Genomic DNA, 15,431 nt, shown 5'->3' with positions numbered 1-15,431 from the left:
AAGTTACTGTCAACTCCATTTTACTTGAGGAGTGCTTTTCCTTCCTTTGTGCCTACAATCTTAGCTCTTAGCCTCAAGTATTAATGCTTAGAAAAGACTTTACACAAAAGACCCCCATGGCTACAATCTACTAATAAATAACTAAAAAAATAAAGTCTTCTGTTAAAATATAGCACTCGACTGTGACACAAAGAATAGAAACAAAAGCATTTTTAGTTAACGTGAAAATATCACCTACTAAAAATCAATAGTAACTGTGAGAGAAATATAAGCTTCATCACTGACAAAGTGAAAATGATGTTTCCTCTTTTACCATTTCTATTTACCATGGTTTTAGAAGTGCTTGAAATTACAATAAGAAAATCAAAAGATAAATGTTGGTAATGAAAAGATTAAAACAACTTTCTGTACAGACAATTCAAATTCTCAACAAAAATCGAGAAAAGCTCAGTAAGGAGTCAAGATAGAAGTTAAACCTGTAAAACAACTATATTCCTTTATACTGGTAATAAAAATGATAAACCAATTTTAAAAAGGGAAGGCAACTTAAAGTAATGGCAAAAAAATCAAATACTTGGGGGCAGCTAGGTGGTGCAGTGGATAAAGCATCGGCCCTGGAGTCAGGAGGACCTGGGTTCAAATCCAGCCTCAGACACTTGACATGTACTAGCTGTGTGACCCTGGGCAAGTCACTTAACCCTCATTGCCCCGCCCCCCGCAAAAAAATCAAATACTTGGGTAGTAACTCACTAATAGAGTTTTTTTTTTTTAATTACTAAATGTTATGGCCAAACTAAATATAGGAATACCCCTCCATAAGAATCTGATGAATAAATATAACAAAAGGGTCAATATTCAGTAGTTAAATGATTTAGATTTATTATTAGATTTGACCCAATAGCAACTAAAATACCACAGAGTCCTTTACAGAATTAGAAAAAAGGACAAATTTGAAAAAAATAAATTGGCAAAACTATGAAGTGATACTTTTATGGAAAAAGGCTGATTGATGAAGGAACGAGTTGTCCTGCCAGACCATAAAACACAATAAGGCCTACGACCAAATTGTCTACTGAGGTATAAAGGACTTATGATCTGTCTTAGTGATTGGGACCCACATTGATGAAAATACAGATCATTAAAGTAATGAACAGTATGTACTTTAGGGGCAGTTAGGTGGCACAGTGGATAAAGCACTGGCCCTGGATTCAGGAGGACCTGAGTTCAAATCTGGCCTCAGGCACTTGACACTTACTAGCTGTGTGACCCTAGGTAAGTCACTTAATGCTCACTGCCCCGCAAAAAAACAAAAAACATAAAAGAACAAACAATATATACTTTACAAGTAAATATAGTAACCAATATTTGGAAACTTTCATTTCAATATGAATCCTCAGGTGTTTAAAGATAAGTTCTTGACATTTTATTTACAAAATTACGTAAATTTCTCTCCAATATGAAGTCTCTTATGTTTACAGAGTGATGATCTGCAACTGAATGTTTTCTGACATGTATTACACTCATAGGGTTTCTCTCCAGTATGGATTCTCTGATGTTGACTAAGAGATGAGCTGTGCCGAAATGTTTTTCCACATTCATTGCATTCATGTGGTTTTTCTCCAGAATGGATTATTTGATGTCGAGTAAGAGATGAGTTTTCACTGAAGGCTTTTCCACATTGATTACATTCATAGGGTTTCTCTCCTGTATGGATTCTTTGATGCTGAATAACATGTGTGCTCTGGCTGAAGGCTTTTCCACATTCACTACATTTATAACGTTTCTCTCCAGTATGAATTCTCTGATGTTTAATAAAGGATGAGCTGTTACTGAAGGCTTTTCCACATTCATTGCACTCAAAAGGTTTCTCTCCAGTGTGGATCCTCTGATGTTGACTAAGGGATGAACTGTGACTAAAGGCTTTCCCACATGTTTTACACTCATAGGGCTTTTCTCCAGTATGAATTCTCTGATGTTGTGTAAGGGTTGAGCTCTGACTGAAAGCCTTTCCACATTCAAGGCATGTATATGTTTTTTCTCCAGTATGGATGATCTGATGTCGAATAAGAGATGAGCTATCCCTGAAGGCTTTCCCACATTCATTACAATCATAAGGTTTTTCCCCAGTATGGCTTCTCTGATGCTGAACAAGATGGGATCTCTGGCTAAATGCTTTTCCACAATCATTACATTCATAGGGTCTCTCTCCAGTGTGGATTCTTTGATGCTGAACAAGGTGTGTTCTCTGACTAAAGGCTTTACTACATTCATTACACTTATAGTGTTTCTCCCCAGTATGAATACTTTGATGTTGAGTAAGGAATGTGCTCCTGCTAAAGGTTTTGCCACATTGATTACATTTATAGCGTTTCTCTTCAGGATGAATTCCCTGATGTTGGGTAATGTGAATACTTTCACTACAGGCCTTTCCAGATTCATTATATTTGTACACTTTTTCCCCATTATGTAAACCATGATATGGCATTAAATCTGAGCAATCACTAGAAGCTTCTTGACATTCATTACTCTTGCAAGTTTTCTTCCCTGAGGGAACTGGATTATATTTAAGAACCTCTGAAAACTCACTGCAGACCATATCATGTGTATCATATTTATGGTGTCTCTTTTCTATAGCATCTGTTCTTTGTGGAACAGAGAATGACCCCAGCTTATGACTTCTTTCAAATTTATTACATCCATTATCTCTTAATATATCAAAAGTTTTTCTTTTGGAGACTGTTAGTTTCTCAGAATGTCTCTCCCAATTATGCTGCTGCATCTTTATCATGACATTACATTCCCAATCTTGTCCTTGGGAATCCTTAAGACCAACCATTTTAAGTCTTTCCAAAAATGAGTCTTCAATAGAGATGGCTTGATTAGGCATTGACCCTTTGCTTTCAGTCCCAATGTTCCAATCTAAAGAAATAAAAATTGTAAAAATCATGTGTCCCTTTATACTGAGAAAAAGTACTGTTCTATGGTTAGTTCTATATTCTATCTTTTAAATTGAGGAGAATTCTCTTCAAAATGGAAACGGTAAACAAAAAACGAATAATGACTACTCCCTGCATTTAATGAATTCTTAGTTTATACAGGACTTCTAAAATCAGCATTTCACTTTAATCTCACAACAGACCTGTGTTGTAAGGACTTTTCCTAATGCGAAAAATAAACTCCAATATGCAATAAAGGATTTGTTCATGGACATATAGTTAATAAGTGGCAAAATCACAAATAGATCCTAGTTTTCAGATCTCTAATCCAGCATTCTTTCTAATAAATCAGCAATTCTCATTTTTCTACTTTCTACTTTTGTGGTAGAAAGGTGTAGCATTAGAAACAGGAGAAGAAAAATGAATAAGGAAAAAGGAAATCGTGCAGGTAATTTGATGATTTTGGACTTGTGAAGAAGACCAGAGATTAAATCTGAGGACAAGAACTTTAGGAGAACTTAAGGAAAAATTGAAGAATAACTTGACCTAAGGGGAGAGACCTCAATGTGAAAGAGGGAAAGGAAAACCAGAGAACATGGAAAATTAATGCTTAGTTAATGTACTAAATGTAAATGGTCTGACTTTTCCTGGTAAAAAGAGATTTAACGAATAGATTTAAAAACCCTTACTCCGCCTAGAAGAAATCCATTTTATGCATTAGTAGTAGGTTTAAAATATTTCACGCAAATATAAAGTTTGTTTCTTTGTTTCTTTGTTTAAAGGGAAGAATGGCAATTATAATAATAGATAAAGATAATTCAAATCAGAAAATTATAAGACAGACCAGGACATTATTACATAATGGCAAAAGGAACTTTAAATATCCAACATATAATAATCTTTAAGTTACGAGCACTAAAACATTTCAGTAGGTAATTTCACCAAAAGAAGATTAATATTATAAGCATAAATACCCAAATATCTAATAATAGGAGGAAACTGCAATTTGCTATTATCAAAATATCACTAAAAACAAAAAGAATTAACAAGAAATCACATTTCTGTTTCGTTTAATAAGTTGGAAAAAAACAGCTTAGCTATTAGAGAAAACTAAGTGGAACAATTAGAGAATATATAGGGAACTCACAAAAAAAATGACTACATATTTGGCCATTGTTGTAGTATCTCTTAAATTGTGACTATCATAATATATTTCTTAGTATTTTGCTTGTGGTTTCTATGACCCTTCTTGATTCTTAGAATTTTGTAACTACAATATTATGTTTGTTTTTGGTTTTTTATTCTACGGAATATGAATGAATTAATATTGCTTACCATATGATGTATACATGAATACAAACATTTTATTAATATTTAAGTCCTTTTTAGGATTTCAATAGTTCAAATTTCTCCTCTCCTTGGAACTGGAACAGTTTTTTGTATTTGTAATTCCAAGGGAAAAGCTGGAAGAACCTCTATCAAAGGACCTTTAATTTCTCACTTGAGAGAATCATCTAGGGTCATTTTCCTGCCATTAACTGGACAATTTATAATACAGAACTCCCTGGCAGATTCATAGCCATATCAACTTGCTAATACCTTGTGTTCTTTCTTGCTGTCTCTTACTTTTGAAATAAGTTGAGGTTTCCCCATCTTTTCCCAATAATTGCAGAAATAACTATCTGGAATTAAATGGCTTCGTAGCACCTAACATCGTCTGAATGAATCAACAAGTGTTTATTAAGTTCCTACTAGGGACCAGGTACTGGAGAATGACAGTACAAAAAATGAAACTATCCCTACTCTCAAAGAGCTTACTACTCCCCTTGATATCTAATCTTGAGGAAAGAGAAATATTCCAATTGCATAGTCTCATTACCCTCAGCCAATTACTATGCTCAAAAATCCCAAAACATAGTCTGGGAGAGGAGGTAGCAGCTAACACTTTGTTCAATAGCAATCACCATCCTGAAACCCCTGAAAAGGAGGCAAGGTCTGTTAATGTCACAGGTGGGACTTTTCTTTACCAAAAGAGAAAACTGGAAAACCATCTTTGGAGAATGTCACAACAGCTGCTATTTATGTTCACAGTATCATCAACTACCTTTTATGAAGTTAACTACTGAAATTATTTAGTGTTCATAATGTATAGATTGCTATATATTGGTTACTTAAAGTTCCTTTCAGCATTATGTAATAATAGCCTTATCTGTCTTTCTTGAGGTTTTCTGGTTTGAATTAGGGTTTATTATTTTGTTGTTGTTGTTGTTTTTAAATTTTGAATTGGGAATCTAATCTTGGGAAAGGCCACTACATTATCCCAAACTGGATGCAGATTCAGAGGCCCAGAGCATCACATTCCCATCTCTGCTGGATGTAAGATATACCCTTTAATAGATATTTTGTATTTGTGGTTCTTCATTTTTCCCTTCCCTAGTGGACAATGGGTTACCACATAATCACTCGTTCAGAGAGGCCTCCATTTAAAAGAATTTCAATGGGTTAAAGAAATTGATCAAGTCTTGTCACTTTTTTAAACTTCTTGAACTCAGAAAGGCCTCATTCTAAATGCTGTAGTGAGTGACTCCAATATAGCCTTCAAGAGGTCTTAAATTATATCTGTTCTCAGCAGTACAATGACCCAAGACAACTGAAAGACTTATCATGAAAAATGCTATCCATCTCAAGAAAAAGAACTGATGGAGTCTGAATACAGATCGAAGCATTCTTTTTTTACTTTATTTTTCTTTTTATTTTGTTCTATGTTTTCTTTTACAACATGACTAATATGGAAATATGTTTTACATGACTACACATGCATAACCAATATTGAATTCTTTGCCTTCTAGTGAGGGGCATAGAAAATGAGGAAGAAGATCTGAAACTCAGTTTTAAAAAGGAATGTTGAAAATTGTTTTTATGTATAATTGGGGAAAAATAAAATACTAAATATATGTTTTTTTTAAAGTCTTTTAAGTTATTATAATCCTGGACTAGAAGGCATTGTAACTAGAAACATAATGATAGCACTAGATGACTTCTAACACCCTGTACACCCTGTCTAACTCTAAATCTATGAAATGTCTAAAAGTGTAGGAAAGGGCAAGGCACAGGATTCAGAGTAATGGTAAAAGGATTAGATATAGAGAAAAGGAATATATCTCAGCTTGGAGAATGCATGAGGACAGCTGTGTTATTAAAGTTATATTTTATCCTCTTCCCCCAAGCCTGAGAGACCATGAGGAGATCCTGTGACTCAAAATTTAACTAGCTGACTTTTTGCTTGCAATGATTGCCCTCTGCATGGCTCCATTCACTCACTTATTAACCTGAACAAGTACCTTTTAAAAATTTTCTGTCCAGGATTCTTGCCTCTTCTCCTTCAGCCATATGGGAAATTAATTCTGGTTTGGAAACTGGAAGCCCTGTTCATGTGGAAAAAAATGGAAAGATGACTGCTTATCACCAAGACAAAAAATTATTTCAGCATGCAACTTCTAGTTACAAACTCCTGACGAGAGGACACAAAAGGAGAGCCCTGGAGATGGTTCAAAGGGATGTTGAAGTAGCAGAGTTCAATATAACATTCCAATAAAGTATAGAGGGATGAGTCATAGAGTTCATGTGAATTCATCTGTCCCTTTCACCGTTAGGAAGATGGAAGATCTTGCCAGTATTTAGAGTAATTTGTTCTAGGACTTACACTGGGAGAATACTTATCTTGGAAAGACATCACCCTGAAGGATAATATGTTAAGTGAAGCCTAAGAGACAGCATAAGGAATCTGCTAATTTGCAGGTATATAAAACAAAGTCCTTTAAGCTGGGAACAAGTAGGAGAAATAGCTCAGTTTTAAAGAAACTGGAAATCTTTTTTGTGTGTGGTACAGCACACGCTACCTTTTAGCTAATCACTTCATCTCCTCTAGGAAAAAGGGGAATGAAGACACTACAAGGAGAAGATTCCTAAGTTAAAAGATGAAACCAGGGGGCAGCTAGGTAGTGCAGTGGATAAGGCACCAGCCTTGGATTCAGGAGGACCTGAGTTCAAACCCAGCCTCAGGCACTTACTAGTTGTGTGACCCTGGGCAAGTCACTTAACCCCCATTGCCCTAAAAAAAAAAAAAAAAGATGAAACCACTCTTACCCAGAAAAACTAGGTTCCTGTAGTTCTCTAGCATGACAGCTAGGTATAGGTTCCTCTGATCTGAATCCAACTGCCCCCACTCTTCCTGGGTGAAATCCACAGCCACATCCTTGAATGTCACAGTTTCCTGAAATGTCAAACCCATTATGGTTCACACAAAACCCTTTTCCCTACATGGTTCTAGAGAAGGGAGAAGAGGTGGGGTACTTGAGCAGGATATCTAAGCATTTCTGAGAGATTTCAAGTTTCTGAGAGCTTCAACAGAGTTCTATAAAGCATTTAACATATGCCTGATTTTGTGGTACCCTATGTAAATACTTTGGGGAGAGCAGGAGAGGGAGTTTGTAGAGTGGCTGGATCCTGGCTCTTATAATTGGATTGCATAAGAACTAAGAATTTTAAAAACACTTTAAAATATTTTACTACAAAGTTTCTGCTGAATTTTATTTAAAGTAAAGGATTCTACCTCTTCTTAAAGTTGCAGAATTATTGTCCTACATCCTTCCTGCCCCAATCTAGCCTTTTCTTTCTTTAACTTACTTTTTTTTGTTACCAACTAATTTTGGTAACTAGAAAATGTATATTATTAATTTTTTAACAATATTAATCTCACTCTCAGCAATACAATGATCCAATACTGTCCTAAAGGAATAATGATGAAGCATACTATCCTCCTCCAAAGAAAGGACTGATTTTTTTTTTTCTTTTGAGTTTTCATAGACAAACTGACAAATATGGTACTGTTTTGAATAACTGCACATGTATTACCTCTATCTGATTGCCCATATCCTTAGGGAGATAGGGAGGGAGGGAGGGAAGGAGGGAAGGAAGAACTTTATTTTTAATTTTTCTTTACATAATAAACATGTTTTTGTTTTGTTTTGTTTTGGTTTTTGGTTTTTTTGCGGGGCAATGAGGGTTAAGTGACTTGCCCAGGGTCACATAGCTAGTAAGTGTCAAGTGTCTGAGGCCAAATTTGAACTCAGATCCTCCTGAATCAAGGGCTGGTTCTTTATCTTCTGCACCACCTAGCTGCCCCCCATAAGAAACATTTTTATTTACAGTTTTGGCTTCTAATTTTTATCCCTCTATCCCTCCCTCCCTTCCACCCTTCCTGAGGCAGTAAGCAACCAGATATGAGTTATACATGTACAATTATGTAAAACATTACCATATTAGTCATTTTGTTTAAAAAAAAAAAAAGAAAGGTGAAAAATAGCATGCTTCACTCTTTGTTCCATCAATATCAGTTCTTTCTTTGGAGGTGGAGAGTATTTTCATCAATAATCCTTTGGGATTGTCTTGGATCATTGTATTTTTGAGAATAGTTAAGTCATTCACAGCTCTTTGTCAAACAATATTTCTGTCTCTGTACACAATGTTCTCTTGGTTCTGTAAATTTCACTTTCCATCAGTTCATACAGGTCTTTCCAGGCTTTTCAAACTCAAAACTATAAATAAAAATGGTTATTTTAAAAAACAGTATTAGTTTCATTTCCTCAGTGACACTGTTAACCTCTTTGACAAAAAGATATTTTTCTAATGCCCTTCTAACATCCTTTACAGTAACTAGCACATAAGAGGAGAGGGCAACTTGATGAATCTAGTCAATACTAGATGGGAAAAAGAAAAGAACTAGACAAGTGGGGATCATTTCTTTTGAAGTCCAACATCATCTAAATGGCCATATCTAGTCTTCTGGGTTGCAAGACGGTGGGAAGAAATGAGTCCACACCCTGATAACAAAGATGCTATTTCAGAAAAAAGGAAATATCAACATACCTGGGATCTCCAAGTCAGGAGTTCAGGAGCCATTCTCTCTTTTTCTCTTTCCACCACCTGAAGAAGACTAGAGTCCTGAGGATTAATAGCTGAGGAGTTCAAAGGAAATATGAGGGAAACTGATTTTACCTTGAAATTCCCAGATAGACCAAGCTATATAGTCCCATATCCTACTTGGCAGACTGCCCAGCACATGCACATGCATGCGCATGCACAATACATGCATGCATACACACAAATACACACAATGGGGAAAGTCAGGGAAAACAAAGTAACCCAGTCCATTCCCAGGATCACAAAGGAGACCATGGACACAGCTGCTCAAAGTCTTGACTTCATAAATATAGTCACAAAAGATTCCGAGGAACAACACTCTCTACATAAGACCTCAGGTATTATTCATTAAAATAATGGAATTTCTCCAAAATTTCCACATTATATATATGTATGTATGTATCTGTGTATGTGTGTGTATGCATGTATGTATGTATGTATATATGTATGTACCAGTCATCACTACATTTATCAGGCAAATATATTTTGGCCCCTTTTCCACATGTACTTTCTTTTTTTCAAACCCTTCTGCAAGGAATAGCTCCTCAAATAACTAAAGACAGTTTTTGTGTCCTTGATCATAGTCTCCTTAACATGCCCAAATATTTTAACCCATGTTGTTAGATTATGGTTCTCAGTCCCTTTCATCATTCCAATAACTGTATTCTGACCTTACTATAATTTGTCAACAATCATTGCTAAAATGTGACAGCCAAAGGTTAACACAATTCTGAAGATGTGGGCTTAAAAGAACAGACTTTAGGACTCCTATTTCCTAGTTCTTGGTACCATTCATGTCTTAAGACAGCTTAAGCTTTTTGGCCACACTGATACCTCACTGACACATAATTGCATTTTCAATCCATGAAAATAACTGAAGTTTTTTTTCACAAAATTAACCACTTTCTAGCTCCATGTTTCCTGACTGGTGTATCTGCAAGTGACTTTTTCAAATCTAAGTATATAATTTTACATTAATCTGTATTAAATTTAATCTTTTTAGATTAAACCCATGATGCTAATATGTAGACATCTTTTTAAATTCTGCACATGAGATCCAACTAATTATTTATTTCTTCCTCCAGCTGCATGTCATTTGCAGATTTGATAACTATGCCATCTCGATTTCAGAAGAGTCACAGATTAACATTTTAAATAGCATAGCAACAAGAACAATAGAGTCTACTGGAGAACTCTCTCACCAAGCTGCCACTGACCCATCAATGGTGACATTTTTAGGTCTTATCATTTAAGCAGTTCCAAATTCACCTACCTATACCATCATCAAGCCTACGTAGTACCATATTTTCTAAAGGATTGGATGAAAGACTGTCAAATTCTTTGTTGAAATCTAGCTACATGTCTATAACATTATTCTCATCTACCAGTCTAGTAACCCTGTTAAAAAAGAAAATGGGATTAGTCTAAAAAGACCCAGCCTTGATAAAATCAAATGATCACCAATTTCCTTTATGAATATTCACAAATCATCCTTTTTATTAAAGTCTAGTGTGCCAGGAATTGAAGTCAAACTTGCCAGCCTCTAGTCTGTAGGCCCCTGCTTTCTCTTTTCAGTGAATCACCACTTCTGTCTCTTTTTAGTCCTCTGGAACCTCTACAATTCTCCATGGTTTTTTCAAAGACTACTGAAAGGAGCTAAGCAATCACACTGGCCAGTTCTTTTAAATTTACAAAGATAGAGACATTTAGCCCAGATGAACTGAACTCACTGAGAGTATCTAGGTGTTCTCCTATCATCTCTTGTATTTATCTTCAGTTTTAACTTGTTGACCATTTTTGTTTTATTCCTCTCAGTCTGAAGATCATTCTCCTTGATAGAGAAAATAAGCAAAATAAGAATTAAATAGTTCCATTTTGTCCCAGCATCCATTGTTACCCCATCTAACTTGAACACTAGTTCCATCATTTCTTTGATAGTCCTCTTGCCCCAATATTTTAAGAAGCCCTTTCAGCTGTCCTTAGCATTCATCTAAAGTCCCAGAAAACACTGCTCTTTAACTATTCTTGACACCATTCTTGCAGGGCAGTGACCTTCTTTTGTTTCCATCCTCCATAACCTGCACTTCTACCCATCTTCTTTGTTGTTGTTGTTTGTTTGTTTTTAACACTCTTAGTTTATGGGTTCTCTGTGCATCCATAATCTTTGTACACAGCTCCCCTTTTTCTTCATCAGAATAGCTTACCTTAGTGATATAACGATTCCATCCTTGAAAGTTATCTACCCTTCTTGGGCCAACTTTTCTGCAGAACTTTATCCCCACTGCCACCCCCACCCCAGAATCCTATCCATCCTTTCTGAATGCCTTGAAAGCTAATTTTCCAAAATCTTTGGTACTATCAGATGCTTACCTTTCTTCTTGCTCTATTACAAGATCTAATATGGAGTACCTACTTCCTTCTAAAGTTCTTTCTTTGGCTCTAAAGTAAATTATTGAAAGTGGTGGTAACCTTATATTCCATTGGCCCCAAAGGGAAGAGATAGAAGTTGTAACAAGGTAGATTTAGGATTGATTTAAAGAAAAACTTCCTAGGAATTAGAGACCTGGCCAAGGTAGAATGGATCTGCCCCATGAGGGACTCTAACAGGAGGTCTTCAAGTAAAAAGTTTCTATAGTAGGGGGAAGGAGAAGCATTTAAGCACCTACTACTTGCTAGGCATGGTGCTACGGGCTCTACAAATATATCATTTGATCCTCACAACAACCATATGAGGTAAGTGCTATTTATTTATTAGTCTCATTTTACAGTTGAGGAAACTAAGATAGAAAGAGGTTAAGTGATTTGCCCAGAGTTATATAGCATCCAGATTCCTGTTCAGCTAACATATTGGGACCTCTGAGGTCCCTTTAAACTATGAAAAGACAGGAGTCTGACCTTATTTGATACATAAGGAATAATCTGTAACTCTTATAGAGAAATAATATGGACAGATAAATGATCTAACTTCACCATTATAGAGGCACTATGTTTTGGTAAAAAAAGAAGATGGTATGAGTCAGAAGACTAGATTTTTAGTCCTAATTTGGCTGAGAATAAACAGAGTTAAAAGTGATGCCAGAGGCAATCTGGTCCAACCCTCTCACTTTCCAGATAAGGAAACTGGGGCCCTAAGGTAAAAGTACTTGCCCAAGATCACACCTCTAAAAAGGGTCAAAGACAGGAGTCAGGCCCAAATTTCTGATAATAACCCAGTACTTTTCCCACTACACCGCATCGCTTACCTTAAATATGTAAGGCATTATTTCTCAAGTCTAAATTTCAGTCACTTCTTTATGGAGAGATGGCATGAATCCACTAAAGAGATAGGATAATTTGGTAATTTGGCTCTTCCTTTCACTTCCCCTACTTTGTCCCATACTATGGCCTCCAAAAGGAAAGCAAAATAAAAACCCACTACTCAAAAAATAAGAACCAATTAATAATGGTATTACCTACATACCAAATACCACATACTACTTACTACCCACAGTGGACCCCAAAGGAGACAATGGGCTTGATAACCTGATCCATAGATCCCATATTGTGGTTCCAAAATCCCAGGAAACCTTTTCTCTATTTCCTCCATGGATTCCTTACTTTAGGTGCCTATTTCACCCTTTTACTTCCCCTTCCATCATCTTTCTATAATTCTCACCTTTCTCCTCAGTTGTTTGGATCAAGTCCTCCACCAGGCTTACCACCTCTTTGCTATTTGTGGGATTCTGAGACTTTACCCAAATCCTGATGTCTCCAGGCAGGATGGTCAAAAATTGTTCTAGCACCAGTAGCTCCAGGATCTGTTCCTTTGTGTGAATCTCTGGCCTTAGCCACTGAAAGCAAAGCTCTCGGAGCTGGATTAGGGCTTCTTGGGGTCCAGCCACTTCTGGGTATTGATACCACCTAAAATTCTGTCGAGCAGCCTCAAGGTCTGATTTATCTCTTCCTAAGATTGTATCTTGCCTCCAAGGTACATCAATTCTCAGGACCCAGTCTTGTTCATGTGGAGTCAGGAGTTGGGGGCTCAAGAGAGTGGCCATCACCTTGTTTAGAGGTTTGTATAGGAGACTCTCCCCATGAATTTCAAATCTGCATTTCCACCAGGGAGCCAATCCCCTTCACTTGGGTTAAGCAGTTTCAAGTTCTTCTAAGGGGCACTGTGGGCAGAGATTGATCATAGTGAGCAGGAAGAACGCAAAAGTCTCAATGATACAGCCTGACTCTAGAGTCATGCAAAAATTGTGGAGAGGTACTGGGTACATAAGTATACAGTATACTACAAGAGTAGCATACCAAACTGTACTGCCTCAGATACAACCTTTTAGACTTTGAGCACCTTGAAAGCAGGGCTGAGTTCTTTGTATTCCAGAGCTCAGCACAGAGCTCTGGTAAGTGGGAAGCTGAAGCAACAAAGTCAAACTGATGAGGCTCCCGGAGAGGCAGGTCAGCACAGAGCTTTAACTTTGTTAAAACTGTACTGTACAAAGTATGCCTTTGGAATCAGCAAATGCTACAAAATCAGGAACAAATGTTTTGTTGATTGTCTAGACTTAGGAAATGGATGAAGAAAAAATTAACACTGCAGATTAAATTTAGAAAGTTTTTCACGGAGTTGGCATACCTCCTTCGTGACACCAATGAAGAAACATACAGAGGTAGAGAGAACACAGAGACCTTCTTACTTCAATCAACCAATCATGCTTACAGTAGCCAGGCAGCCAGAGCAGTGCAGGGCATACATACAAAGAAAAGCAAACCCAGTCCCTGCCCTAGGTGCTGAAAATCAGGAGCACAGTTCTTTCTCTTTCTCTCTCGGTTTTTCTCTTTCTCTCCTCTTCCTCTCTTCCTCTCTTCCTCTCTTCCTCTCTTCCTCTCTTCCTCTCTTCCTCTCTTCCTCTCTTCCTCTCTTCCTCTCTTCCTCTCTCTCTCTCTCTCTCTCTCTCTCTCTCTCTCTCTCTCTCTCTCTCTCTCTCTCTCTGTGACTTGCCCAGGGTCACAGAGCTAGTAACTGTAAAGTGTCTGAGGCCAAATTTGACCTCTTGAATCCAAGGCCGGTGTTTTGTCCACCTCGCCACCTAGCTGCCCCTCCCAGTTCTCTTTCTATCCCATCTGCAACCTCCCATGAAAGTCACTCCCAAAGCTACAGAGATCTCTCCAGCATTCCGGCCCTCCGAAAAGGGATGGGAGGATGGTGCGACCCCGAGATCCCAGGGCGATACAGCGGGGGAGGGGGGGGGAGAGAAGGAGGGAGGGATATACAGAGTGGGTCCAGCAGGACAATAAACTAAGTCTAACGGGACGTTCGGCCCCGCCCCCAAGTTCCTGGCAAATGGTCGGTGAGCTCCGGGGACAAAGCCTGCGAGCCCAGGTCTTCTCCAGCCTCTCGCCGAACCCGACCTGGCTGGAGTGATGAGGCTCCCGGAGAGGCAGATCAGACCCCTGAGCTGTACTTACCTAGTGCCTGGGTTTAGAACCCAAGCCAGACCGCAAACAGCCGAATCCTGAGCGAAGCGTCCTTGGAAGTCAGGAAACCGCGCGCGCAACATCCTCGTGCTCCGCTCCCTGGGGGTCGGGGGCGTGGTTAAGCACAGGAAGCTTTCGAACTACAACTCCCAGAAACGCGCTTTTCACTTCTCCCGGGTCCTCATTTTCCAAAGCTTCTAACCGCACAGCAATGTCTTCTCCCCGCCATCTAGACCCAAGGATGGCGTCTGGGCTTCGCTTATACTAACTTTGAGCTCTAAACTCGGTTATTTCTCCTTTCTCGGCCTAGTGCGGGACGAGAGAGAGGCAAGGAGACTGTTACTTATTAACTAGGTCCGAATTCCCAGCCAATCAGGGGAGGTGTTTCTGCCCGGCCTTCTTTCCTCGCCCGGCCCCGTTTAGAATACCCTAACTTCTGGTGGACCTCTTCCGCCCTTACTTGTCCTGGGGCCGGAAACGGAAGGTTAAAAGACAGAGAGTTCAGAACATTCTTTTTCAGAACCTACTACTTAAGGTAACCTTCATGACAGGAATTTTCTCCTGACTTGAGGGAGAAGCTAAAGTCCGCTAGGTGGCGCAGTGAACAGAGCGCTTGGCCTGGAGTCAAGAAGACCCTAGTTTACATTTGTTTAAACTAATTCTAAAAGGCTCTGTGTCTCTGAGCAGTAGCTTAACCTCTATCACCCTCTGTTTCCTCCTCTGGAACATGGGCATAATAATAGCAACCACCTCCAAGGATGGTTGTGAGGGTCAAATGAAATAATATTTGTAAAAGGTTTGGCACACCTTAACGTGGTATATAAGTGCTTACTATTTTTATTACCAGATTGTTAGGCATTACGACCTTTCTGGAAAAAAAAAAGAAAGGAAAAAAGTTCAAGTGTTGTCACAAGTCCCTGGATGGTAAGTGGGAAGCTGAAGCAGCAAAGTCAAACTGATGATAATTACCCAAAGGCATTTATTAAGACCTTGCTACATGCCAGGTGGACACAAAGAAGAAAAGGGGGGAAAAAATCATCCTCAAGCAATTTA

At 38.1% G+C, this 15,431-nt stretch overlaps 1 protein-coding gene across 2 annotated transcripts; it reads right to left on the bottom strand.

Annotated features, from left to right (window-relative positions):
* Window positions 1–658: 658 nt before the first annotated feature.
* Window positions 659–14,734, bottom strand: LOC122740397 (zinc finger protein 883-like). Of its 2 annotated transcripts, XM_043982527.1 has the most exons (8): window positions 14,370–14,734; window positions 12,574–13,072; window positions 12,161–12,233; window positions 10,649–10,749; window positions 8,865–8,953; window positions 7,083–7,209; window positions 6,278–6,361; window positions 659–2,919 (listed from the first exon to the last, which is right to left on the bottom strand). In XM_043982527.1, exons 4-8 carry the CDS (start codon window positions 10,674–10,676, stop codon window positions 1,436–1,438), a joined length of 1,812 nt encoding a protein of 603 aa, XP_043838462.1. In that variant the 5' UTR covers window positions 10,677–10,749; window positions 12,161–12,233; window positions 12,574–13,072; window positions 14,370–14,734; the 3' UTR covers window positions 659–1,435. The 2 variants fall into 2 exon arrangements, with proteins under 2 accessions (XP_043838462.1, XP_043838461.1); XM_043982526.1 differs by lacking the exon at window positions 12,161–12,233.
* Between the last annotated feature and the right edge of the window lie 697 nt (window positions 14,735–15,431).

Source organism: Dromiciops gliroides, chromosome 2, assembly GCF_019393635.1.
Source record: "Dromiciops gliroides isolate mDroGli1 chromosome 2, mDroGli1.pri, whole genome shotgun sequence".
Taxonomy (NCBI): domain Eukaryota; kingdom Metazoa; phylum Chordata; class Mammalia; order Microbiotheria; family Microbiotheriidae; genus Dromiciops; species Dromiciops gliroides.
This window is presented reverse-complemented; position numbering and strand designations above follow the sequence as displayed.

Bases quoted from the DNA above. Each gene is read 5' to 3' on its own strand.
- LOC122740397 (XM_043982527.1), bottom strand. From the start codon at position 10,676: ATGATAGGAGAACACCTAGATACTCTCA. The intron at 8,954-10,648 runs GTGAGTTCAGTT...TGAACTCCTCAG, and splicing joins AGAACACCTAGATACTCTCA to CTATTAATCCTCAGGACTCT. The intron at 2,920-6,277 runs GTACTTGTTCAG...TTATTTCTTTAG, and splicing joins GGACAGAAAATTTTTAAAAG to ATTGGAACATTGGGACTGAA.